This window comes from Saccoglossus kowalevskii, chromosome 12 (assembly GCF_978046115.1).
Source record: "Saccoglossus kowalevskii chromosome 12, keSacKowa6.1, whole genome shotgun sequence".
Taxonomy (NCBI): domain Eukaryota; kingdom Metazoa; phylum Hemichordata; class Enteropneusta; family Harrimaniidae; genus Saccoglossus; species Saccoglossus kowalevskii.
The window spans coordinates 123,779-149,906 of NC_140652.1; the positions used below are offsets into that span (position 1 = coordinate 123,779).

Here is a 26,128-nt window from a genome sequence, read left to right on the forward strand (position 1 = left end):
GTTAGTGCTTTAGCTGATTTGTCAAAATGCTTCTTCTTTTGTCCATGCTTCCTGCTCAGTTGTGATGAAATCTTTCTTGAATTCTTAATGTGTGTATTTAGTAGTGGTTTGCTGATCGGTACTGAAGTGCGCGTTCTTCTTGACATTAATCGTTGAGCTGGAGATCCTAATGTATTATCACTAGACACATTGCGAAGATTTAATAAATTGAGATACAAATCGGATCCTTCTCGCTCTGTTTTCTCTAGAAGTTTTTTAGCGCTCTGTACTGCTCTTTCCTCAAGACCATTTGACTGCGGATATTCAGGGCTACTTGTTATATGGTTAAAATTCTATTCCTTTGAAAACTGTTTAAACTCTATACTTGCAAATTGTCCTGCGTTATCTGAAATAATAGTGTGAGGGATACCATGTACTGTGAAATGTCTCTTGATTTTACTTATCACAGTCCTGGATGTCATATTACGCAGCGTGTCCATTTCAAACCATCTCGAGTACGAGTCCACAAGCACAAGATAATGTAGACCATTCCATTGAAATATATCTGTTGCTACTGTTGACCATGGTAGATCTGGTACAGGATAAGATTTTAGTGGCTCTTTCTGTTGGTGTGCTCTCAAGCTATTACACACAGCACAGGAAGACAATGCCTTATCAATGTCGTCAGACATGCATGGCCAAAATACAATATCTCTGACTCTGCACTTAGTTGCTTCAACTCCCGGATGTCCTCCATGTAGTAGAGCTATGTATTTGGCTCGTAATGATGTCGGTATAACTAATCTAGGTCCTTTCATTACAAGACCATCATCAATTGTGAGTTCATCACGGAACGCATGGTAAGATCGAATTTCAGGCAAAAGCTTCTTGTACATTGGCCATCCGTGTTGAATTACATTAGTTAGCTTTCTTAGAGTGCTATCAGTACTTGTCTCAATCTTTAATTCAGCTAATCTTTCATCTGATATTGGCATGATGGTCATTACATCAAATTTCATGTCTTCTGAATCACATTGCACAGTGTTACTGCATGGAGCTCTGGACAATGTATCAGCTAAGTATAATTCTTTACCTTGTTTATACACCAGTGTTATGTTAAACTTTTGTAGCAGTAACGTCATTCGCTGTAGGCGAGCTGGTGCTGAATGAAGTGGTTTGCTCATTATGGAAATTAGTGGCTTATGATCAGTCTCAACTGTTATCTTTTTCCCCGTAGACATAATCATAGAACTTGCAACATGAAAATACAACAGTCAACAATTCTTTTTCAATTTGAGCATAGTTTCGTTTCGTTGGAGTCATCATTCGAGAGGCAAAAGCTATTGGCTCTCCATTTTGTAAGCATGCTGCTCCCAATCCAAATTGTGAAGCGTCACATGTTAACGTGACTGGCTTACAAACATCATAGTACTTAAGAGTTGCTGGGCTAGTTATAAATTGTTTCAGTTGTTCATATGCTTTCTGATGCTGATCAAGCCAATATCATGTTACATCATTGTGTATCAACTCGTACAATGGTGCTGCAATTTCACTAAGGTTATTGATGAACCTTGATAGATAATTGATCATACCCAAGAAACGATGCAGGGCAGCTGGACCATCTGGAACAGGCATATCGTTGATCGCCCTTACCTTCTCCTACATAGCTGACTTGTTTCAAACAGAACTTGCATTTATCAGGATTCAGCTTTAAGGAGACTTGTCTAGCCCGATCCAATACTTGCTTTAAGTTATCATCATGCTCATCATTACCATTGCCTGCTACAAATATATCCTCTACAATTATTTCGCATGGATATCCAGCAAATATCTGTTCCATTGCACACTGATAGACCTCAGATGCTGAATTTATACCATACAGCATTCGAAGAAATCTGTACCTTCCATATGGTGTACTAAAAGTAGTAAGCAATGAGGATTCTGTATCTAGTGGTATTTGCCAAAATGGACATTTTGCATCCAGTTTCGAAAACACGGTAGCATTTGCCATATTTGCTGCTACCTCTTCCACAGTGCGCATAGGATAGTGTGGACGCTGAATTGCTGGAGGTACACTCGGGTCGACTTTCATTTTGTAAAAACAAGACAATTTACCAAGATCATCATTGAAAAGGTCTGAGTAATCTTTGAGAATAGATTCGGAGAATGATTGTACAGTTTCTATTTGATGAACTTCTTGGCCAAGTGAGAATAAATGCATTCGTAGGCAATCTTGTGAGCCAAGTAGTGGTTTGATATTCTTGTCAACAATGTGGAATTTCAAATTGTAAGTATGGTTACCACTGCAACATGTCAAATTTGTGGTTCCTACAGTGTTCATACTATCACCTCCATATGCAATTAATTGTACTCTTTTACGTGTATCAATTTGTTCTTTATGTCCTGCACACACATGCTGATATACTCCCATGGGCAAGACATTACATTTAGCACCTGTGTCAACTTTAAAGTCAACACGTCTGTCATTAATATATACACAACTATGGATTTCATCTTTGTTTGCAGCAGAATTCATACCAATAGTTTCTATGTCAAAATCTTCAATCACAAACTGATACATGTCATCATCATATTCTTCAACTTCATGAATTGCTCTGTTGAACCCACGATTGTTTCCACTAGATCGACAGCATTTCTGAAAACGATTCATTTTATGGCAACTATGACATGATTTACCAAATGCTGGACATTTCCTAACAGGATGAGCGTTTCCACAGTTTCGACAATTCTTAATTTGTTTGCTAGTATATTTCTGGTTTTGATCTGATGAAGAGTTAGCCTTGTAATTTGGAATTGGTCGCTGCTTAGGACGTGTACCCCTTTGTACTGCATCTATGTTTGATCTGCACTGCAATGTTTTTGAATGCTGTTCACTTATTTCATGTATTTGACAGATGCTGATGGCTTTAATTAATGTTAAATCACATTCTCGAAGAAGGAGTCGTCTAACACTCTCATTGGCAATACCACAAACTAGTCTATCACGAATTAGCTCGTCTTGTAATGCATCAAACTTGCAGCTTTTCACTTTATTTCGAAGATCACTAACATATGCCTGGACAGTTTCACCCTGTTTCTGATTACGAGTATTGAATTTATGCCTTTCCATAGTGACATTAGACTGAGGGTTGCATACTTCCCTAAACTTGCGTTTCAGACACTCTGGGTCCTCCCTGGTTTCTGAAGCAGTTATGACAGAACCATCATCTGCACGTATAGCAGCTTCACTACCCGCAAGATTCAACAAGATGAATGCTTTTGTCTTGGGAGTTTTATCACCATGAGCTGCACTTATGAAAATGTCATATTACTGTTCAAAAATCCTCCAATTTTCAGCTACATCCCCTTCAAATGTTAAGATGTTTGGTTTTTGAAATGAATCAGCCATTATACTCACTGGAAGACTTCGTCTTGAAATTATACAAAGAAATTTAGCAGTGTCTTACCAGAATGTCTTTGTTTGTTACCTGTCAGTCAAAACAGATTTTCTTTACACCATACATAATAAATATACATGTAGTTATGTTGTGGATAGCAGAATCCTACTTCTGACACCATGTAGAATCAAGGATGGTTAGACCAGGTAGAGGATTACACAGGATTGGTTTATTACACACAACTATAAGTGCAGCCATCACACCATGGCTCAGGTAGTGAATACAATACAACATAAAGGTCAAATACAGAGGTCAATGAGATGTGAACTCATTTGCATAGTGCATACTCTACAGCGCACCCGTCCGAGAAAGAAAGTGCGCCTAGTTCTGATCGACGCCTACCTGAGGCGAGGGCCAGTAGAAAGACTATTTTCCACGCCAAAAATTTGAGTGGTGCTGAACAGAGAGGCTCAAAGAGCAGTCTGCTTAGAACGGACAACAACCGAAAAATCCCAGTTGGGTGGTTCCCTTCTACGGGGTCTCGGCGTCTGGAAAGCAGTAAATAGTCTCCTAATAATAGGACAATCGGCTAGTCTTGTTCCCGAAACATTCTCAATGGTGGGAGACAAGGCCGACCTGTAGCCAATGATCGCTGTGTAGGACAAACCCACTTCGTCAAACAGGTGGACGAAGGAGTCTGCTACCTGGCCAATAGAGGGATAGTATGGAACAATCTCCCTTCCGCTACACCAATCAGTGTATGCTCGCAACCTAGAAATGTAGGCCGCGTTGGTGGAATCCCTGTTCGCCCTGGCCAGGACGTTGGCAGCCCCCGCAGATAAAGCTTTCATATGTGCGGGTCTACTGAGAGCCTCTATGCGCAATACCCGCTGGGCTCGTTGGTAGTGCGCCGTCCGGTTGGGACAGCAGGTCCGGTAAGTCCGGAAGCACTACTGGTGTTTCGACTAGCATTTCCAGCAGAAGTGGAAACTAGGCCCTGATTGGCCAGTTGGGTGCGACCAATGACAATATGCAGGTGTGCACCTGTCGAAGTTTTCTCCGGTGCCCGGTGAACTAGCGGGAAGGGAGGAAAGGCATACACAACTAAGTGGGTCCACAGGGTTAGCAAATCGACCCTGGCCTAGGCTCCTGGAGTCAGCAGGAGTGTTATGTACATCAGGAGCTTGGCATTCCGGGGTGCGGCAAACCGGTCTATCTTTGGACCATCCCACAGCCGAAACAGCATGGAGGCTACCCACTAGGGTATCAGCCACTTCGTGTTCTGGAGACGGAGCCGCCACGAAAGGGCATCTGCAAGACTGTTCCTCACCCCTGGAAGGTGGTGTGCGGTTAGCTCCACATTGTATTCCAGGCACCAAAGGAGAATTTGCTCCGCTAAGACTGACGACAATGGGGAACGCGTCCCCCTTCTTCTTGAAAGAGACCACCACTGCGTTGCCTGTGCGGAGCAGGACTCTGTGGTCTTGAACTACGGGTAGAAAGTGAGATAGTGCTAAGTGCACTGCTTTCAGTTCGAGACGGTTGAAATGGTGGTTCCGAAACTAATGCAGTGCGCTCCCCAACCTTGGAGGGAGACATCTGTTACCAGAGTCATACCTGCGGTGAGTGGGTCCAAAGGGGCCACCTGTCCAAGGTTGGCCAGTGACGACCACCAGGGCAGGGCTTCCTTCACTTGGTCCAAGATCAAAACCTGCCTATCTAGTTCCCATAGGAGAGCTCGGCGTTGTAACAACAAGCGTTGTACCGGGCCGCTGCATAGTGCGGCTTGAGGAACCATCCTTCGAACCGAGGTCACCATTCCAATGATCCGCATTAGTTCTCAGAGGGACACTGAGGGAACGCCGACTAGGCATTCGGCTAGGCTGCTTAGCGCTAAGCAACTTGCTTGAAATAGCTACATGGTGTATACCAAGCCTACCTCTGTGTCAAACTCTATGCCCAGGAACACCAACAGTGCGTTGCGTCGAGATGGGACTTGTCGATTTACTAAAGAGCCCAACTGGTGAAGTAAATCCTGTGTTAGCCTGACGTGTTTGGCTAATAACCCCTTGTCCGTGTTGTGTAGTAACCAGTCGTCTAGGTACGGATTGAGGTGTACCGGCATTTGGTGAAGCAGCAGCAGTACCTGTTTCATCACTCTGGTGAACACATAGGGCGCTGTGCATAACCCGAACGGGGGGCACCCAACATTCGAATACTTTTTTTTTTTTTTTTATATTATTATTATTTTTATATAATATTAAAACAGTACAAATACAAATTAACATAACACCGTAAAAATTAAGATGAAAAAACAAAGCAAAACAATCATTTAGAGTAACTCCATTGAATCAAACAGGGGGTCCCATATACTTTTGAATCCATCTTTCTGTATGGCCTTGGAATACTCAGTATTAAAGTTTAAATCAAATTTTTTTTCCATGCCTGTATACTTGGCTGCACCTGTTTCCATTTACACCGCATATTATACAATTTCGTAAAAAGTACCAGAATATTTAAAAGGGAGAGGTGATTTTTGTTTGAATTTAAAGGTATGCCCAATATTATATCTTTCTGAAAAAATTGTATGTAAATATTGCCGTTAACCTCTAAATAATTTTCTTCCTGTGTCCAAAGCTCAAGCACATGGGGGCATTCAAAAAACAAATGATGGCATCTTTCTACAAACAAACCACAAAAAGAACATCTTTCATCCTCTACCAAATTTCTTAAATGCAAGTATCTGTTAGTTGGTGTAATTCTATGTAATAATCGAAATTGAACATTTCTCAATGATACATCGTCCGTAGTTTTATATGGCAGAATGAAAATATCCTGAAATTCTTCAGTTTGCAAAGAAAAGAACTCGCTCCACTTTTTTACAGCAGTAAGTGGTTTTGTTTTAGACTTAATTGATGAATGTAGTAACTATAAATAGTTTTAGATATTTTCTTATTGCCACTGGGAATATAACAGACATCCGTCTTGCATGTTGTCTGTTTATTTTTTTTCAGTTTTGTTTTCCAATTTTGGGGATTGCAGTAATTAAAGATTGATATTGAAGAAACTTTGGAGTAATATTCCATTTTTGGCCAAATACATTCAATGACATAATATTTTTACTTTCATCCTGACCAATAAATCCCCAATTACATCAATTCCTTTGTGATGCCATTTCTTATACATTACAGTGTTATTTCCTACCAATATTGCTGGGTTATACCAAAGTGGTTGATTTACAATATAATCTGTTATGGTAATACAAATTTCTTCCCATACAGTAAATACATCTTTCCAAAATGGATTATCACTCAATACTGTATGTCTAATATAACTTATTTGTTCTTCCCCCATACACTTGAGCAAGTGATGTTTAAATTTTAGTTGACTATTAAAAAGTTGTTTCCATGTATAAAAGTCATCACTGAGTAATTTATAAATCCAGGATGATTTAATAGATTTCATAAATGATAATAAATGGGTCAATTTCAAGCCACCATCGTTGTATTCTAGGCACATTCTATTTCTATTAATTTTATCATAATTAGAGTTCCAAATAAAATTGTAAATTATTTGTTCCAGGTCTTTGATGATATTAGCCGGCATGTTTGGAAGAACTGTCAACAAATGAACCAGTTTTGAAATTGCTAATGTTTTTACCACTGTAACTTTTTTTGTGTCAAGTGCCTCTTTTCCCATGACTTAAACAACTTTTTAATATCGTTGATAACAGGAATATAATTAAGGTCACATAGTAGATTTAAATTCACATCAAATGTGACCCCCAGTACTTGAAAAGGATTGTCTGTCCAATTTAAACCTCTGTCTGATAAAAACTTATCGAGGCAATGTCGTTTACTCCCTATCCAAATAACACTAGTTTTTTCATAATTAGGGCGAAGTCCTGAACAAATAGAGAACTTATCTAAGGTATTGAGCACTTCCCTCAGGGACCATTCAGTTCCCCAAAGAAGTGGCTCACCGAGTCTTTACGAATGGAAGACTCTGAGGGGCCGCTCGAGGTACCGGCTGTATCCGACGCGAGCGAACTGTCTCCTTTCCACTTCAAATATGTGAGAGAGAGCGTGTTCGACTGTGCGTCTCATGACAGGGTCGGTTCCCTCTGGGGACGCCCGTGGGTCGGTAAGAAGGGAGTCAAAACCCACAGCGGAGACCGGACACAAGGGTAAATTCGTTACCGTTGTACCATTACCGCGCGACGAACCCTGGCTGACTGAAAGTGGAGGGGGTGCAACGTGTGCCCTGCCCCAAAAGCCCTGCCCAAAGATCGGAGGCTTGGCTGCCAGCATTCCTGTTGGCATTCAGTGCCCGAGGCCCCAGGGGAGACCCGGTGCAACTAGCCTGAGCCTCGGCCTCCCCCAAATCAGTGGGAGAGCCACAGCTGGGAACGGAGGGTTTCCCGGAAGAGTCGTGTTTGAATGCAAACGATGCTTTCGTGTTTCTTCCTGCTTGCCCACAGGGGGGCCGCAGTTGAGACAGCTCGCTCCGACTGCGTCTGATCTACCCAGCCTGCCAGGAACGCAACTAGCCCCGACAGTCCTTCGACCAAAGCCCTCATCTCGGAGGCAAACCTGGCACCATGCGAGGAAGGATCCACAAAGGGACCCGCAACAGGGGGAAAGACCTCCAGGGGCACAGCCTCGCTGTAGCCGGTAAAATCGGGTAAACCACCACCTGAAAACACAGACTGTGAGGATGCCCTCAGATCAGCGGGGGAGATCGGGAAAAAATATCGGTACCTCCACCATCTACTCCACCACTTCCACCGCCAAGTACCTCCTACTCGACGTCTCGGTACACAAAGTACCGGTAGCCGAGCGTGAGGACTTTCCACTCATGCCAATCACGCAACTCACTTTAACCGATTTTCTTACTGGACGCACGACCTTGCTGTGAAAATACAAGCGACGCGGTCAGTCTCAGCGATTTGATGGCTCTGAAAAAATATCTCAGGCCTCAGAACTCCAGTGAAAAAACACATGCCTTCAAGGCAAAACCCCCAAACCCGCATGCAGCTACGCAAAAAGTATTTCGGATGCGGGTTCTATGCTGGTAAATTCTGAATACAACCACTGCACAGTCGACTCGAAAACGAGGAGACCAAAAAACAGCAGCGAGCCCTGGTGCTATTCATTTCTAAATACGTAGATCAAGCATAAAATGAAGACGACATGCATCAGGGAAGCGAATTACAGTAGGAAAAGGTGACGTAATGAAATCAACAAGTGATTAAGCTACGACGCCCGGGTTTTATTTCTTTGTTGTGAAAAATGCTACACACAAAGGGGAAAACGACACGAGGGTAAAAATGACAAGAAAAACTTATCCTACAAGCTACAATGTCAGATGCCACACCAGCGGCAACAACCCAAGCTAGAAACTGGACAGGAAAAAGCAAGCGATCCAGGCAGAGCTCGCTAGACTTTATCTCCACTCGATGCGGAGAAAAAGAAAAGTGGATATCCAGCCGTAATGGCGCCGCCATATGGGCTCGGTCACGTGGTTTGTGACGTAAGGGAAAGAATCTTGGGGTCATGGGGCTTCCCCTGACCTAGATTCTACTTCTCCGTCATTGGCAGAACCGCTGATTAATGCCTACAGTTCAAAATAGTCATTTTGACTGACCGGAGTTTATGGTGGGTAATTGAGTGTAGTGAATTGAACAAATCTGAGAGAGGTCCTCATGTAGTACCTATATATGTAATATCAAGGCAATTGGACTTGCAGTTTTCAACAAGAAGTCGAAAACATCACTTTTTACCAAAAATGACAAAAATATTCACCAAAATCAAAGAAAACTTAGCAAGAACTCCCGTGTGCTGAGAGTATTGGAGACACATTCAAAATTAATTCATAATTACTTTAACTTGAGATATTGATGGAAAAGCTTATACAAATAAGGTAACTAATATGAACAGATTTAAGTGTAAAACTAACAAGTCATTGTCAACGACACGTCCCCGCTCCATTCATATTTGAGTGACATATACATTCAAAGCAGATCATGACTGAAATGCACCTGTATATGTACAACACATTGTACTAAATCTGAACAAAATCCATCCATGCATGACTGAGATCCGGTTCCGGAATTGTGAAAATACGTGATTTTGATGCATTTTCGGCCTTAAAATGGCCATCATTCAGCTATTGTTAAGCGGATCATGAAACAAATGCACATATCTATTTGTGACATGATGTACAATGTACCATGTGTGTGTGAAGTTTGAACTTTATCAATCCAGACATGTCTCGGATACGGATCCAGAACTGAATTCTTTAAAACAAAATGGCCGCCAGGTAGCCATTTCGAACTAGATCCGGAAAAAAATGACGTGCATCAAGGTCCTATTATGTTTAATGTATGTACCAAATTTGAACAAAATCCGTCCATGCATAACTGAGATCCGGGTCCGGAATGGTGAAAATGTGTGATTTCAATGCATTTTCGGCCTTAAAGCGGCCGCCATTTGGCTATCGTTAATGAGATCATGAAACAAATGCACATACATATTTATGACATGATGTACCTTGTGTGTGTGAAGTTTGAACTTGATCAATCCAGACATGTCTCGGATATGGATCCAGAACTGAATTCTTTGAAACAAAATGGCCGCCAGTCGGCCATTTCAAACCCGATCCAAAATAAAATGACGTGCATCAAGGTCCTATTATGTTTAATGTATGTACCAAATTTGAACAAAATCCGTCCATGCATAACTGAGATCCGGGTCCGGAATGGTGAAAATGTGTGATTTCAATGCATTTTCGGCCTTAAAGCGGCCGCCATTTGGCTATCGTTAATGAGATCATGAAACAAATGCACATACATATTTATGACATGATGTACCTTGTGTGTGTGAAGTTTGAACTTGATCAATCCAGACATGTCTCGGATATGGATCCAGAACTGAATTCTTTGAAACAAAATGGCCGCCAGTCGGCCATTTCAAACCCGATCCAAAAAAAAAAATGACGTGCATCAAGGTCCTATTATGTTTAATGTATGTACCAAATTTGAACAAAATCCGTCCATGCATAACTGAGATCCGGGTCCGGAATGGTGAAAATGTGCGATTTTGATGCATTTTCGGCCTTAAAATGGCCGCTATTCGGCTTTCGTTAATCGGATTATGAAAAAAAAGCATGTGCATATGTCCCATATAATGTGTGATGTATGAGTGAAGTTTGAACTTAATTGGTCCATGCATGTTCGAGATACAGGTGATCACGGACGGACGCACGGACGCACACAGGGCAAAACATAAGTCCCCGTTTTCGGACTACGTCCGAACGGGGACTAATAAGGTCTGCACAATGTAAAAGTAATAAGTTCTGCGTAATGTAATATCTATGTACCAAGTTTGATTGAAATGTGATTAGAACCTAAAAATTATTATGCTAATTAAAGAATTAATATGAACAGATTTTAACCCAAAATTAATCAGGCTGTCTATTGTCCTAGAGCATTTATATACCAAATTTTATTCAAATGTGATGATCAGTACTTGAGATACCATTATTAATTATTTATGTTAATTAGGTGATTAAGAAGCATAAATATTTACCAAAAACTAATATGGTGTATAGTCCTAGATACATTGAAATGTGATGATGAGTACTCTTTAAAAGTGTCATTAAAATCCAATTAGTGGTTCTTTAGACATCAGTGCAGCAGCCATGGAACAGCAAAAAAAAAAACTAATTATGCAAATTAGATAATTAATTAATCAGGTCTCTGAATAGTCCTACAAGATCTATGTTGCAAGTCTCATTGAAATGTGATGTACTTGAGATATCAGATGAAAATTAACTAATTATGCTAATAAGGTGATTAATATGCACAAATATTTACCCAAAAACTAATTGGGTCTCTACACAGTCCTAAAGTAACTATGTACCAGGTTTCATTAAAATGTGATCATTACTACTTGAAATATCAAAAGCTGAAAATTAATTAATTATGCAAATTAGGTAATTAATATGTACTGATATTACCCTAAAAACTATCAGGTATGTGAAGTGTCATATGACATCTATGTACCAAGTTTTATTGAAATGTTATGATTAGTACTTGAGATATCAGTGGAAAAGCCGAAAATTGATTAATCATTATGCAAAATAGGTAATTAATATAAACAAATTTTTACCCAAAACTAATCAAATCTGTGCATTAGTTCAGAGCATCCATTTGCCAAGTTTCATTAAAATCCAATGAGTGGTTCTTCAAATATCAGTGGAACAGTCATGGAACAGCTTAAAATCAGTTAATTATCATGCAAATTAGGTAATTAATATTCATGGTTTTTACCTAAAACTAATCAAATCTGCGCATTAGTTCAGAGTATCCATGTGCCAAGTTTCATCAAAATCCAATAAGTGTTTTTTTAGATATCAGTGGAACAGTCATGGAACTTCTAAAAATCAGCTAATTATTATGCAAATTAGGTAATTAATATTCATGGCTTTTTACCAAAACCTGATCAACTCTGCGCATTATGCCAGAGCATCTGTGTACCAAGTTTCATCGAAATTTGATTAGTGGTTCTTGAGATAACGGTGGAACAAAAAAAGTGACATACATACATACATACATGTACATACAGACAGGGTAGCTGCAAAGACTCCCTTTTGTGCTTCGCACACGGGAGTCAATTAGGGAATTAAAGATATCATTCCAAAATGAACAAATCTGAGAGAGGTCCACAGGTAGTACCTATATATGTAATATCAAAGGAATTGGACTTGCGGTTTTTAACAAGAAGTCAAAAATATTACTTTTTACCAAAAATTACAAAAAAATTCACTAAAATTAGAGAATTGAAGATATCTATAGAGGTCTACCCAAGGTACATATACACTAAGTATCAAAGCATTCAGGCTTGTAGTTTTCAAGAAGAAGTCGGAAAAATAAAACATTGACACGGACAATCACTCATATGATAGGCTCCGCTTGACAAAGTCGACAGCGGAGCTAAAAAAAAATCAAGGATACATTTTGGAATGAATCACAGAACAGTAAATTCTAATATAGTAAATTCTAATATTGCATTAATCAATCTCCACCAAACAATTAAACCTTTAAACCCTATGTTATTTTTTTACATAACACAAGTCATGAATGACATAGCCTTCGCTAGTTGTCATTCTAAAGTTGCATGGACATAAATTGGCAAACGTGATTTCTATGGCATTTTCAAGTTTATAGCACTCTCCATCCAGATCAGCATTATTCTCAACAAGGAAACCAGATAGCACCAAACCAGTACAACAGGTAAAATAACAAGGAAGTATACAAATATGTAGAGTCAGTGTTGTGTCTGTTTGGATGAACTAGTTTGTGGCCCTGGATTAGTTTCAATATCTCTAATAAGGACAAGATTACTTCTCATACGATAATGATACCAATAAAGTGCAAAAATCCAGAAAAATATTATCAAGTTTTTATTATCATACATTAATATTAACAAATCGTGTGAAATTTTATGTACAGAGAAACACATATTTATGCTTTGGTTGACAGAACTTCTCAAAGTAAAAAAAAGAGGACCTGCGAAACTTTATACAATTGTCAGACACGCAGTGAATAGTACCGGTATGTTTTTGTAATACATGTAGTTCCAGTGCCTTTGCTTTCTGAGAAAAAAATCTGGCTCTGCACCTGAAAAAAAAACAAAAAAACATTTTAATAGTCCAAAGTAAGCAGAGGTTGTAGCATATGTGCTCCCATTGGCTGTTAGATTTAATTAAAAAAGATATTTGAGTCTTTTTAGTACGAAAAAATATTACTTAATAAATTTATACCAGCCAGAAAGAAATTGCAGTTCACACTGTACTATTTTAAACATGTTCTACCAAAGTCTAGGATGAACTAATTCACCAGTCTGTTTCCACTCTACAAAGTTGTCAAATTAATATTCACGGGATTCTGCAAAAATAAAATATTAAGAATGTGCAAAAAGCCAGAGTACTTGTGTTTTCAATGTCATTAAAATCTGACCAGGAATATGCAGAAAATTTCACTTGAGCTGAACCAAATGAATGCCAAGCTATCAAAAGAAATAAAAAAATACTATTGAGAAAAATACAAAAAAATAATACATTTAATATAAAAGCAGATAGAAGTGCATAAAAAACTAATCAGCAGAGGTAGTAACCTAAGTGTATGTCAAATTTCCTTTGAACTGGATTGCAGTGTTCATTCTAGAAAATTGTCTCAGATTGGCTGCTAATTTGCATATTAATTTGCATACTAATTAACATATTGTAGTTGTATTAAAATAATATATAAAATAATATCCGGAGTTTTTAAAAAAAAAATTATGACTATTAAAATTGAGGATTACGTGAATTTGACCCCCTCCCTAATATTGTTTCACATATCCCTTAATGCACAATGTCAACAATAAAAAACATGGTCACCGTTAAATCCATCTCAATCGAGGTCCGTAATTTATTTTCCTGCTCATAATGGAGATAAATTATGGTAGCTAAACATTGAAATTGCCACCCTGACTTCAGTACTGAAATAAATAGCTGATTGGGAAAATGTGAGGTTCGATTGACCGATAAACTTCAACACCGCATGGAGCATGGAGGTCCCGGTCACGAGTGTAGTAACGCACTCGGGTATCATATTTACTTCAAAGGTAATTTTAAAGTGATGATAGATTCACTGATATTGAATTACAGTACTTTTCAATTTCATCATTGCTTTCAAGCAGTCACGGTTGGCCGAACTTGACTTGTGTTTTCTCGATAATTCTAGTCTAATATGGCGTCACGAAACCAAGTTTCAATCTGCTAGCAGTTGCCAATGAACACCGGAAATAGCAATCGTGCATAACAGAATCACGATCAGCGTGTTCTAAACTTTTACGTTTTTATTATTCCAGTATTTTATATGCCAAACGTTATTCCCAAGCCTCCTAAATGAAGAGATAAACTTTCGATTTACACGTTTCATAACCAGTTCTTAAACTAATAGCAGGACTGTTTTTCTGGTGCGATCGCTAGTTTCTCACCAAAGTCAGGACACAAAAGGATAAATCAAAGTTCATAATAAATACCATAAGCACAGTTTCTTACCTTTGAGATAGAATTTAATCTATATAAGCCTTGTGCAAAGAAAGATACAGTCCCGGAATACAATATCCTCAGACGAAAACGACGCCGATTTCCTTAGCGGTTAGACTGGCGCATGCGCAATACGGTATGCCAGTTCTCTTGCGAGATATCGTTAAAACTCGGATTTTTCCGGCAAATTTTGGCATTTTTACTAGTAGAATGTTGAAAATCACAGAAAAACACAATGAAACTTTGGCGAATCAAAAAAATACTTGGCGTGCATATGTATGGCATTGAGAATTACATATGCACCAACTTGGAAAAACATTGGACAGAGCATATCAAAGTTATAAGAGGTAAAAGACAGATGAATGGACCCCAATCTATAAGCCTTCGGCAGACTTCGTCTGCGAAGGCAAAAAAAAAAAAAAACTGCACACAGAGGGAAACAAGTCATTTGCAGGTGATAGGGAAAATAATATGTGGCAATGAAGCAACATTGATATTTTTACTTATGCCACATGCTAAAAAAAATATACATATTTGTTCTCACAATACAACACATTATCTATGATTTACTCGCAAATAATTTTTAAATTATCACCATTCATGTATAAATATATATTACCTGTGATGTTTTGTAAAAATATAAGTGGAATTCCTCGTTGACAACATAGTTCAATAAAATGCGTGCCCTGAAAATACACAAACGGGTCAAGGTTGAAAAGCTGACATCCTCATATATCTTGCCAAGGTTGTTGTTGCAGAAACCCTACCAGATTATATTCAGCACGGATAAACATTTTTTTTAAACAACTTGATGATAATACAAAGAAATCATAATCATATTGAATTCAAAGCATTATCATATTACACACGCACGCACACACACACACACACACACACATACACACGCATGCACGCACGCGCACACACACACACACACACACACACACACACACACACACACATACTTGTATTGCAATATGTTCCGAGGACTTCATTGGATTAACTTTTAATATAGTTGAATTAACTTTTAATATAGTTGCGATATGAACTCGATTAAAACGCGTTCCTATATAGGGTTGCGTTTTAATTGGAGTTTAATTAAACTCAATTACAATGCAATACAATGGAGAATTGCATTTTAATTAAGTTTAATTAAACAAGAGTTGAATATCCGGTGACTGAACATAGAAATGTTTGCGAAGCTTAGGTTTAGTATCGGGGTAAGGTATGGTACAATTATATTAAATATTAATATAACGTGAACCATACCTTCCCCCGATACTAAACCTAAGCTACGCAAAACGTATTAATAATCGAATTAACTATTAATATAAATTATGTTTTCCGAGGACTATGAAAAAGGTCCTCGGAAGGTGTGTATGTCCTCGGAAGTAGGTATATATCTGTATTTTTGTCCTCGCAACATATAGCAATCCAAACACACACACACACACACACACACACACACACACACACACACACACACACACACACACACACACACACACACACACACACACACACACACACACACACACACACACACACACACACACACACACACACACACACACACACACACACACACACACACACACACTTCATTTTTTAACAAATTAGGAAACACAAGTCAGGTCATGACATGACAGACTCCCTGTTAGTTAAATAGTAAACAAAACTGAATCAGACATTAAGAATCAGAACATGGAACAAAGTTTGATTGCGTAAATAAATGTATGTCAGAGACATTCCTCAAAAGTAGCATTTGCATTCAGCCATTTTGAATGGTGCCATTATATACATGTATATGTATATGTTCATTGTATGTTCCAAGAACGACAGTAGCTGCCATGTATAAGCGTGATCTGAATTACACGATTGATTCTGAAGAATTTTTAACATTAAAATGGCTGCCATATGACCATCTTGAGTCTGATCAACTAACAAATATATATGCATATGTGTGACATGATGTATCTATGAAGTTTGAATGAGAATGGTCAAGGCATGTTAGAACAAGCCATGCATGGCACAGACCCTGTTAGTTATCCAACTTAAGATATATAGTTTTGTTTATAGTAATATAGTTGGAACATAAACATGTCAGAGATATGGATCCAGAAGCTGATGCTTTGTTATGATAATTTTTAAACATTGAAATGATTGATATTCAGTCATCTTGTATCTGATTGTCAAACAAGAACTTGTCTATATTGGGAGATATTGCTCTGGAACAGCATTAATTAAAACAAAATGGCCACTTGTCAGGCATTTTGAATACATCTGTACAGTGAATATATAAATTTGAACATAATCGGTCAAGTCATGTCAGAAATACAGCTCTAGAACCGCATTCGTTAAAATTAAATTGCCACCAGTCAGCCATTCTGAATCCGATTTGAAAAATAAAATGACATGCATCAAGGTCCCATAATGTCCAACGTATGTACCAAGTTTGAACAAAATCCTTCCCTAAATTTTTATTTTTATGATTTTTCAGCACAAGAAAGGTTGCCATTCAGTCAAACCAAAGATCTGTATATCTATGACATGATCTATAATGAATATAATCAGTCAAAGCATGGCAGAGATATGGCACTAGAACTGCATTCATTAAAACAAAATGGCCACCAGTCAGTCATTTTCAATTCGATCTGAAAAAAAGAATGGCAAGCATCAAGGTCCCATAATGTCCAACGTATGTACCAAGTTTGAAGAATATTCATCTATAAATTCTTGATTTAGATGATTTTTCAGCACAAAAATAGCGGTCTACGGCCATCTTGAATCAGATGGTGAAACAAATTGATGTGCATATGTATACCGGGGGTAATATAATGTATGATGTATGTGTGAAGTTTGAATGTAATCAGTCCAGACAGGTCTAAGATATCGATGCATGCATGAACACATGGATGCAGAGATCAACCATAAGTCCCCGTTTTCAGACTGTGTCAGAACAGGGACTAAATATGGCTCTGGAACAGCGTTTGTTAAAAAAAAAAGAGTGCCAGTGGGTCTCAATTTTCAATGTATGTATTAAGCAAAATTCATCCATACATGAATGAAATGGCAGAAATGCTTGATTCAATATATTCATTAACATGTCATTGTCAATGATATACATGTAGTCCCCATAATGTATGATGGAATTCATAATGTCGACTGATGTGTATGAGATACGGCTCTGTGGAATTGCATTCATTTGGCTGCCAGTCAGCCATTTTGGACTCAATCCGAAAAACAAAATGATGTAAATCAAGTTTCAATTGTGTCCAATGAAGGTATCAAGTTTAAATGAAATCCATCTATACATGAAATAATGCATTGTGTTTATGTATGACAACCCCCTTAAATCCTGCATAAAAGTATTCAAATTGAAGCAAAATGACCACGATACTGAACCATCAAAACACATAATTATGTTGAATGACTTTCTGCTTTGGCAGGAGTTACTGTGCACAGAAACGTGAACTTGTCACACCTTTGCTGAGATTGCAAGAGACATTTTTAAAGTTTTGGGAAAATGAGGAATAAAATGGCATGTCTTAACACATTCGTCAACCGATGTAGGTATTCCAAAATAAGTCAAATGAGGTGTACTGAAGTCACTGCCTCAGCCAAAAAATTCCACTAAACAGCGAAGCACTGACTTCTTGAAACAACCATTCAAAATGAAAATGAAAAATTCATCCTGCCAATGATGGTTATTATGTATGACATCATACATTGTACTTATGATATGCAATGTGTTTTTATGTATGACATCACACATTGTACTTATATGCATTGTGTTTTTATGTATGACATCATACATTGTACTTATGATATGCAATGTGTTTTTATGTATGACATCATACATTGTACTTATATGCATTGTGTTTTTATGTATGACATCACACATTGTACTTATGATATGCATTGTGTTTTTATGTATGACATCATACATTGTACTTATATGCATTGTGTTTTTATGTATGACATCACATTGTACTTATGATATGCATTGTGTTTTTATGTATGACATCATACATTGTACTTATGATATGCAATGTGTTTTTATGTATGACATCACACATTGTACTTATATGCATTGTGTTTTTATGTATGACATCATACATTGTACTTATATGCATTGTGTTTTTATGTATGACATCACATTGTACTTATGATATGCATTGTGTTTTTATGTATGACATCATACATTGTACTTATGATATGCATTGTGTTTTTATGTATGACATCATACATTGTACTTATGATATGCATTGTGTTTTTATGTATGACATCATACATTGTACTTATGATATGCATTGTGTTTTTATGTATGACATCACATTGTACTTATGATATGCATTGTGTTTTTATGTATGACATCATACATTGTACTTATGATATGCATTGTGTTTTTATGTATGACATCATACATTGTACTTATGATATGCATTGTGTTTTTATGTATGACATCATACCTTGTACTTATGATATGCATTGTGTTTTTATGTATGACATCATACATTGTACTTATGATATGCATTGTGTTTTTATGTATGACATCATACATTGTACTTATGATATGCATTGTGTTTTTATGTATGACATCACATTGTACTTATGATATGCATTGTGTTTTTATGTATGACATCATACCTTGTACTTATATGCAGTGTGTTTTTATGTATGACATCATACATTGTACTTATGATATGCATTGTGTTTTTATGTATGACATCATACATTGTACTTATGATAAACATTGTGTTTTTATGTATGACATCACACATAGTACTTATGATATGCATTGTGTTTTTATGTATGACATCATACATTGTACTTATGATATGCATTGTGTTTTTATGTATGACATCATACATTGTACTTATGATATGCATTGTGTTTTTATGTATGACATCACACATTGTACTTATGATATGCATTGTGTTTTTATGTATGACATCATACATTGTACTTATGATATGCATTGTGTTTTTATGTATGACATCATACATTGTACTTATGATATGCATTGTGTTTTTATGTATGACATCACACATTGGACTTATGATATGCATTGTGTTTTTATGTATGACATCATACCTTGTACTTATATGCATTGTGTTTTTATGTATGACATCATACATTGTACTTATGATATGCATTGTGTTTTTATGTATGACATCACACATTGTACTTATGATATGCATTGTGTTTTTATGTATGACATCATACATTGTACTTATGATATGCATTGTGTTTTTATGTATGACATCATACATTGTACTTATGATATGCATTGTGTTTTTATGTATGACATCACACATTGTACTTATAATATGCATTGTGTTTTTATGTATGACATCACACATTGTACCTGTGATATGCATTGTGTTTTTATGTATGACATCATACATTGTACTCATGATATGCATTGTGTTTTTATGTATGATATCATACATTGTACTTATGATATGCATTGTGTTTTTATGTATGACATCACATTGTACTTATGATATACATTGTGTTTTTATGTATGACATCATACCTTGTACTTATATGCATTGTGTTTTTATGTATGACATCATACATTGTACTTATGATATGCATTGTGTTTTAATGTATGACATCACACATAGTACTTATGATATGCATTGTGTTTTAATGTATGACATCATACATTGTACTTATGATATGCATTGTGTTTTTATGTATGACATAATACATTGTACTTATGATATGCATTGTGTTTTTATGTATGACATCATACATTGTACTTATATGCATTGTGTTTTAATGTATGACATCATACATTGTACTTATGATAGGCAGTTTTAATGTATGACATCACACATTGTACCTGTGATATGCATTGTGTTTTTATGTATGACATCATACCTTGTACTTATATGCATTGTGTTTTTATGTACGACATCATACATTGTACTTATGATATGCATTGTGTTTTTATGTATGACATCATACCTTGTACTTATATGCATTGTGTTTTTATGTATGACATCATACATTGTACTTATGATATGCATTGTGTTTTTATGTATGACATCATACCTTGTACTTATATGCATTGTTTTTATGTATGACATCATACATTGTACTTATGATATGCATTGTGTTTTTATGTATGACATCACACATTGGACTTATGATATGCATTGTGTTTTTATGTATGACATCATACCTTGTACTTATATGCATTATGTTTTTATGTATGACATCATACATTGTACTTATGATATGCATTGTGTTTTTATGTATGACATCACACATTGGACTTATGATATGCATTGTGTTTTTATGTATGACATCATACCTTGTACTTATATGCATTGTGTTTTTATGTATGACATCACACATTGTACTTATGATATGCATTGTTTTTATGTATGACATCATACATTGTACTTATAATATGCATTGTTTTTATGTATGACATCATACATTGTACTTATGATATGCATTGTGTTTTAATGTATGACATCACACATAGTACTTATGATATGCATTGTGTTTTAATGTATGACATCATACATTGTACTTATGATATGCATTGTGTTTTTATGTATGACATCATACATTGTACTTATGATATGCATTGTGTTTTTATGTATGACATCACACATTGGACTTATGATATGCATTGTGTTTTTATGTATGACATCATACCTTGTACTTATATGCATTGTGTTTTTATGTATGACATCACACATTGGACTTATGATATGCATTGTGTTTTTATGTATGACATCATACCTTGTACTTATATGCATTGTGTTTTTATGTATGACATCATACATTGTACTTATGATATGCATTGTGTTTTTATGTATGACATCACACATTGGACTTATGATATGCATTGTGTTTTTATGTATGACATCATACCTTGTACTTATATGCATTGTTTTTATGTATGACATCACACATTGTACTTATGATATGCATTGTTTTTATGTATGACATCATACATTGTACTTATAATATGCATTGTTTTATGTATGACATCATACATTGTACTTATGATATGCATTGTGTTTTAATGTATGACATCACACATAGTACTTATGATATGCATTGTGTTTTAATGTATGACATCATACATTGTACTTATGATATGCATTGTGTTTTTATGTATGACATCATACATTGTACTTATGATATGCATTGTGTTTTTATGTATGACATCACACATTGGACTTATGATATGCATTGTGTTTTTATGTATGACATCATACCTTGTACTTATATGCATTGTGTTTTTATGTATGACATCATACATTGTACTTATGATATGCATTGTGGTTTTATGTATGACATCACACATTGGACTTATGATATGCATTGTGTTTTTATGTATGACATCATACCTTGTACTTATATGCATTGTGTTTTTATGTATGACATCATACATTGTACTTATGATATGCATTGTGTTTTTATGTATGACATCACACATTGGACTTATGATATGCATTGTGTTTTTATGTATGACATCATACCTTGTACTTATATGCATTGTGTTTTTATGTATGACATCACACATTGTACTTATGATATGCATTGTTTTTATGTATGACATCATACATTGTACTTATAATATGCATTGTTTTTATGTATGACATCATACATTGTACTTATGATATGCATTGTGTTTTTATGTACGACATCATACCTTGTACTTATGATATGCATTGTGTTTTTATGTATGACATCATACATTGTACTTATGATATGCATTGTGTTTTTATGTATGACATCACACATTGTACTTATGATATGCATTGTGTTTTTATGTATGACATCACACATTGTACCTGTGATATGCATTGTGTTTTTATGTATGACATCATACATTGTACTTATGATATGCATTGTGTTTTTATGTATGACATCACACATTGTACTTATGATATGCATTGTTTTTATGTATGACATCACATTGTACTTATGATATACATTGTGTTTTTATGTATGACATCACACCTTGTACTTATATGCATTGTGTTTTTATGTATGACATCATACATTGTACTTATGATATGCATTGTGTTTTTATGTATGACATCACACATTGTACTTATGATATGCATTGTGTTTTTATGTATGACATCATACATTGTACTTATGATATGCATTGTGTTTTTATGTATGACATCACACATAGTACTTATGATATGCATTGTGTTTTAATGTATGACATCATACATTGTACTTATGATATGCATTGTGTTTTAATGTATGACATCACACATTGTAACTGTGATATGCATTGTGTTTTTATGTATGACATCATACATTGTACTTATGACATGCATTGTGTTTCTTCCAAGTTTACAAAAATCAAAATGAAAGACAGCACCTTCAAAGCAGAGTCTGAAAATAATACACCATTGTTTCCAAGAATACCAACAGGATAACCATGGATACGAGCAAATCCTATAAACAAGAGAATAGATCTGTTAATCCCTAGAAGTATGTTACATTGTAACAAAAATATGTGTTAATAGACGTCATATAATCAAAGGCAGTCAGGGATTGTTGATTAATTTTTTTGAGAATAGCCAATTTTCAAAAAATGTGGAAAAAAAACTCAGAGGGTTTTCATTGCAAAAAGAAAGAAACGACATCTGGATTACAAAAATCCTGCGATCATGAGGTGAATGGCGGACGTGTCGGTACATTACTCCAAGTAAAACAATGAAATCTGCTGTGTTATAACATATTCCTCTTATTTATCTAGTTGCAAATGAAGTGCTCGGACTGTTGTTACAGTAATAGGAATGTTCGATTGAGCCAGGATTCCTACCTGTGCTGAGTATGTGAATCAAATTGATGGCATAAAAGTGATACTACAACCAAAGACATAGCCAAGATGGCGGCGACGGAAAAGAGCTCCACGACCTACAACAATATTCCAGACGTAACAATCTTGAGATTCATGGAATTCCTGAACAGCAACAAGAAAATACTGATGTCATTGTTGCGTCAGTTGCTAAAGTTAACTGGAGTTGTTATATCCAAGCACTACATAGATATTACCGGTAGTCACCGCTTGCCATCAAGACGTCAACAGGAAAATCATCACAACCCTCCTCCTATAATCGTCAAGTTTTTACGTAGAACTGTCAGAAACAAGATATACAATGCAAAGAAACACATACAAAATAAATCTACCAAAGACCTGAAAATTGACAATAAGACGAACACCGGAATCTTTATAAATGAAAACCTGACTCCCGAAAATAAGCAGTTATTCCATAAGGTGAATGAAAAGAGAAGGTTATGCAAATGGAAATTTATTTGGACAGTTAACAGGACAATCCTTGTCCGGAAGTCAGATGGAGAGCGACCCATCCGAATAATTTCAGTCAATGACATCAATGGCTAATATTACAACAATCTCATGAATTCCATCAATAACACTACATCGCCAATAAAATTCAATAATATTGTAAATCATATTCTGTGGAACAATTTACCTCCAATTATAACACTGATCTGAAGAAATACTTCTCCACTTTTCATGCAAATATCAGATCCATCGGTAAGAATTTTGATGATCTTGTTTCACTGTTAAATATTATACCACATCACTTTTCCATTATCGCTTTGACTGAAACATGGTTACATAATGACTCTGATTGCTCACTTTTCAATTTGCCTTGCCATAATTTTATCACCTCAAACCGCTCACATTCTCAAGGTGGAGGGGGCGTGCTTTATTTACATAAAACATAGCAAAACTATTGAAACCTTGCCCGCAAGGGAATAGTTGATACAACTGGTTAACCCTTTTTCCGGTCAGGGGAGTTTCACGCTATCAGGTTAAGTCGTTGAAAAACGGTCATGATTCAATGCACTCCAGTAGCCAGCATCTGTGCATGCTATCCTGCCAGACATTTTTGCAAAAATAGGCCATAGTTAACAGACTGTATCGACCACAGTTTTCACATTTTTTGCAATCTGTTTGCATACACACTTCATTACCACCATGGACAACAATTTCTCGTATAAAAAAAATCACCGTTTTATTTCAATACACATTTTTTACTGTCGTTAAGTAACGATGTTTTGCCCTTTGTACAGTCTCAATAAACACGTGTTAAACATTGAAATAAATATTGCTTAATTGAAAACACATTACAAGCAAGTACAAGGTCACTACATGAATGCAAGTTCGAAGTAAGAAGAAAAAAAACGCGTGAGTATGGGGATATTTGGGACATGTACGGGGGAAAACGTGTTTGACGTACTCGACCCGTTAGCGTACATTTCAAATTGCAACGTATATTCAACGACTTGAACTACATGTGTAACATATTACAACGTACTTTCCATGACTTAACTGATGTTATATTCAAGCTCTAACGTATATTAACCGACTTGACCGTATGACTAAGTCCACACTTACAACGTATATTTAACGACTCAAACTGAGACTGAAACGAACGAGAACGTAACTGCAACGACTTGATCGGGGTTACCTTCACACGGCAACGTATATTCACCGACATGACCACATTAACCAACTAAATATTTCAACGTATATTTAACGACTTGAAATAAAACGAACTAGCGAGAACGTAACTGCAGGGACTTGGCGTGTATATATACACTCACGCAGAAACGTATTTCCACCGACTAGACCCGATGAACTATCCCGACATTAAAACGTATAAACACCGACTGAGCATGAAACTAAATTAACGATAACGTATTTTCACCAACTCAAACTATTGTACAGTTCGTGACGCTGTAATAAGTTCCAAATTTATTTGTTGTACGCCTTTCTTAGTCGTCCACCCCGGCGGGCTGCTCCCATGCGTCTGCCTGATGTTGAGGGCTGCTCTTCCGTACTTCGTGTTTGTGTTCCCACGGTGCGTTTTCCCCTCAGTGCCATGTTGTGATGAAAAGCAGCGAAACATTCGCCCGCATGAAGGTGAACTTTACAAATTGGGCATCCTTTTGATGTTTCTGATAATCGGCAACTCGCAGTTTTTCTCCCGTCCTTGCTGCACTGCTTACACGATTTTTGACGCCCGGATAGTCTGCATATTTCGTGCGAATCCATGTTTTCACTACGAATAAATGACTAAACTTCTCTTCTGGATTTTTGAATTCTACTCGAGTGTCGACCAATCAGTTGTTTACCTGTGCGGATATTGAAGAATTTGTGCGTTACTTTAGTCGTGCGATTCAATGCCTTGAAACATTCATAAGCATTGACCAATGCAACATCTATGAGGTAACAGGCCATGTAGATCCACCAACGATTGTTTTTTCTGCCCGTGTGATAGTATTTTCGCCTTTGGTTAGAACGATCCACGCCACCCATGTGATGTCTGTAACATTGTAACGATACAGGCACGTGTCTCTCGTCATCTACTGCTTCTGCAGACGTAGCCAGTGGGGGATAGACTGTATTTAAAATCAATATTTGTGCGCTGTCATCCTGGTATGCAGTAATATTGATAGTGTCGTCCGGTCTAGTTGCTGCTTTCATTTCACCAATTTTCAATTTCAGCTTCTTGCTTTTCCCTTCAGGAATTAATTGCGGCGGCATGGTTTTTCGATTTCGTCTGCTAAAACTACTGACCATGTACACTTTCTTGTCTTGTAATTCAAGGGCTGTGTTAACT

The 26,128-nt window shown here is 36.7% G+C and overlaps 1 protein-coding gene and 1 long non-coding RNA gene across 2 annotated transcripts in view; both read right to left on the reverse strand.

Annotated features, from left to right (window-relative positions):
• LOC102803800 (methylcrotonoyl-CoA carboxylase beta chain, mitochondrial-like) overlaps positions 1 to 26,128 on the reverse strand; it is a 217,961-nt gene that overhangs the window by 68,181 nt on the left and 123,652 nt on the right. Inside the window, exons 10-11 of the mRNA XM_085506319.1 lie at positions 22,849 to 22,925; positions 15,094 to 15,160 (exon numbers count right to left, since the gene is read on the reverse strand). Coding sequence (XP_085362445.1) covers positions 15,094 to 15,160; positions 22,849 to 22,925 — 144 coding nt within the window. The remainder of the gene's footprint in view (positions 1 to 15,093; positions 15,161 to 22,848; positions 22,926 to 26,128) is intronic.
• LOC144349501 (uncharacterized) lies at positions 12,828 to 14,574 on the reverse strand. Its single transcript, XR_013419978.2, has 2 exons — positions 14,487 to 14,574; positions 12,828 to 13,059 (listed from the first exon to the last, which is right to left on the reverse strand). It is a non-coding gene; the product is annotated as an uncharacterized LOC144349501 (long non-coding RNA).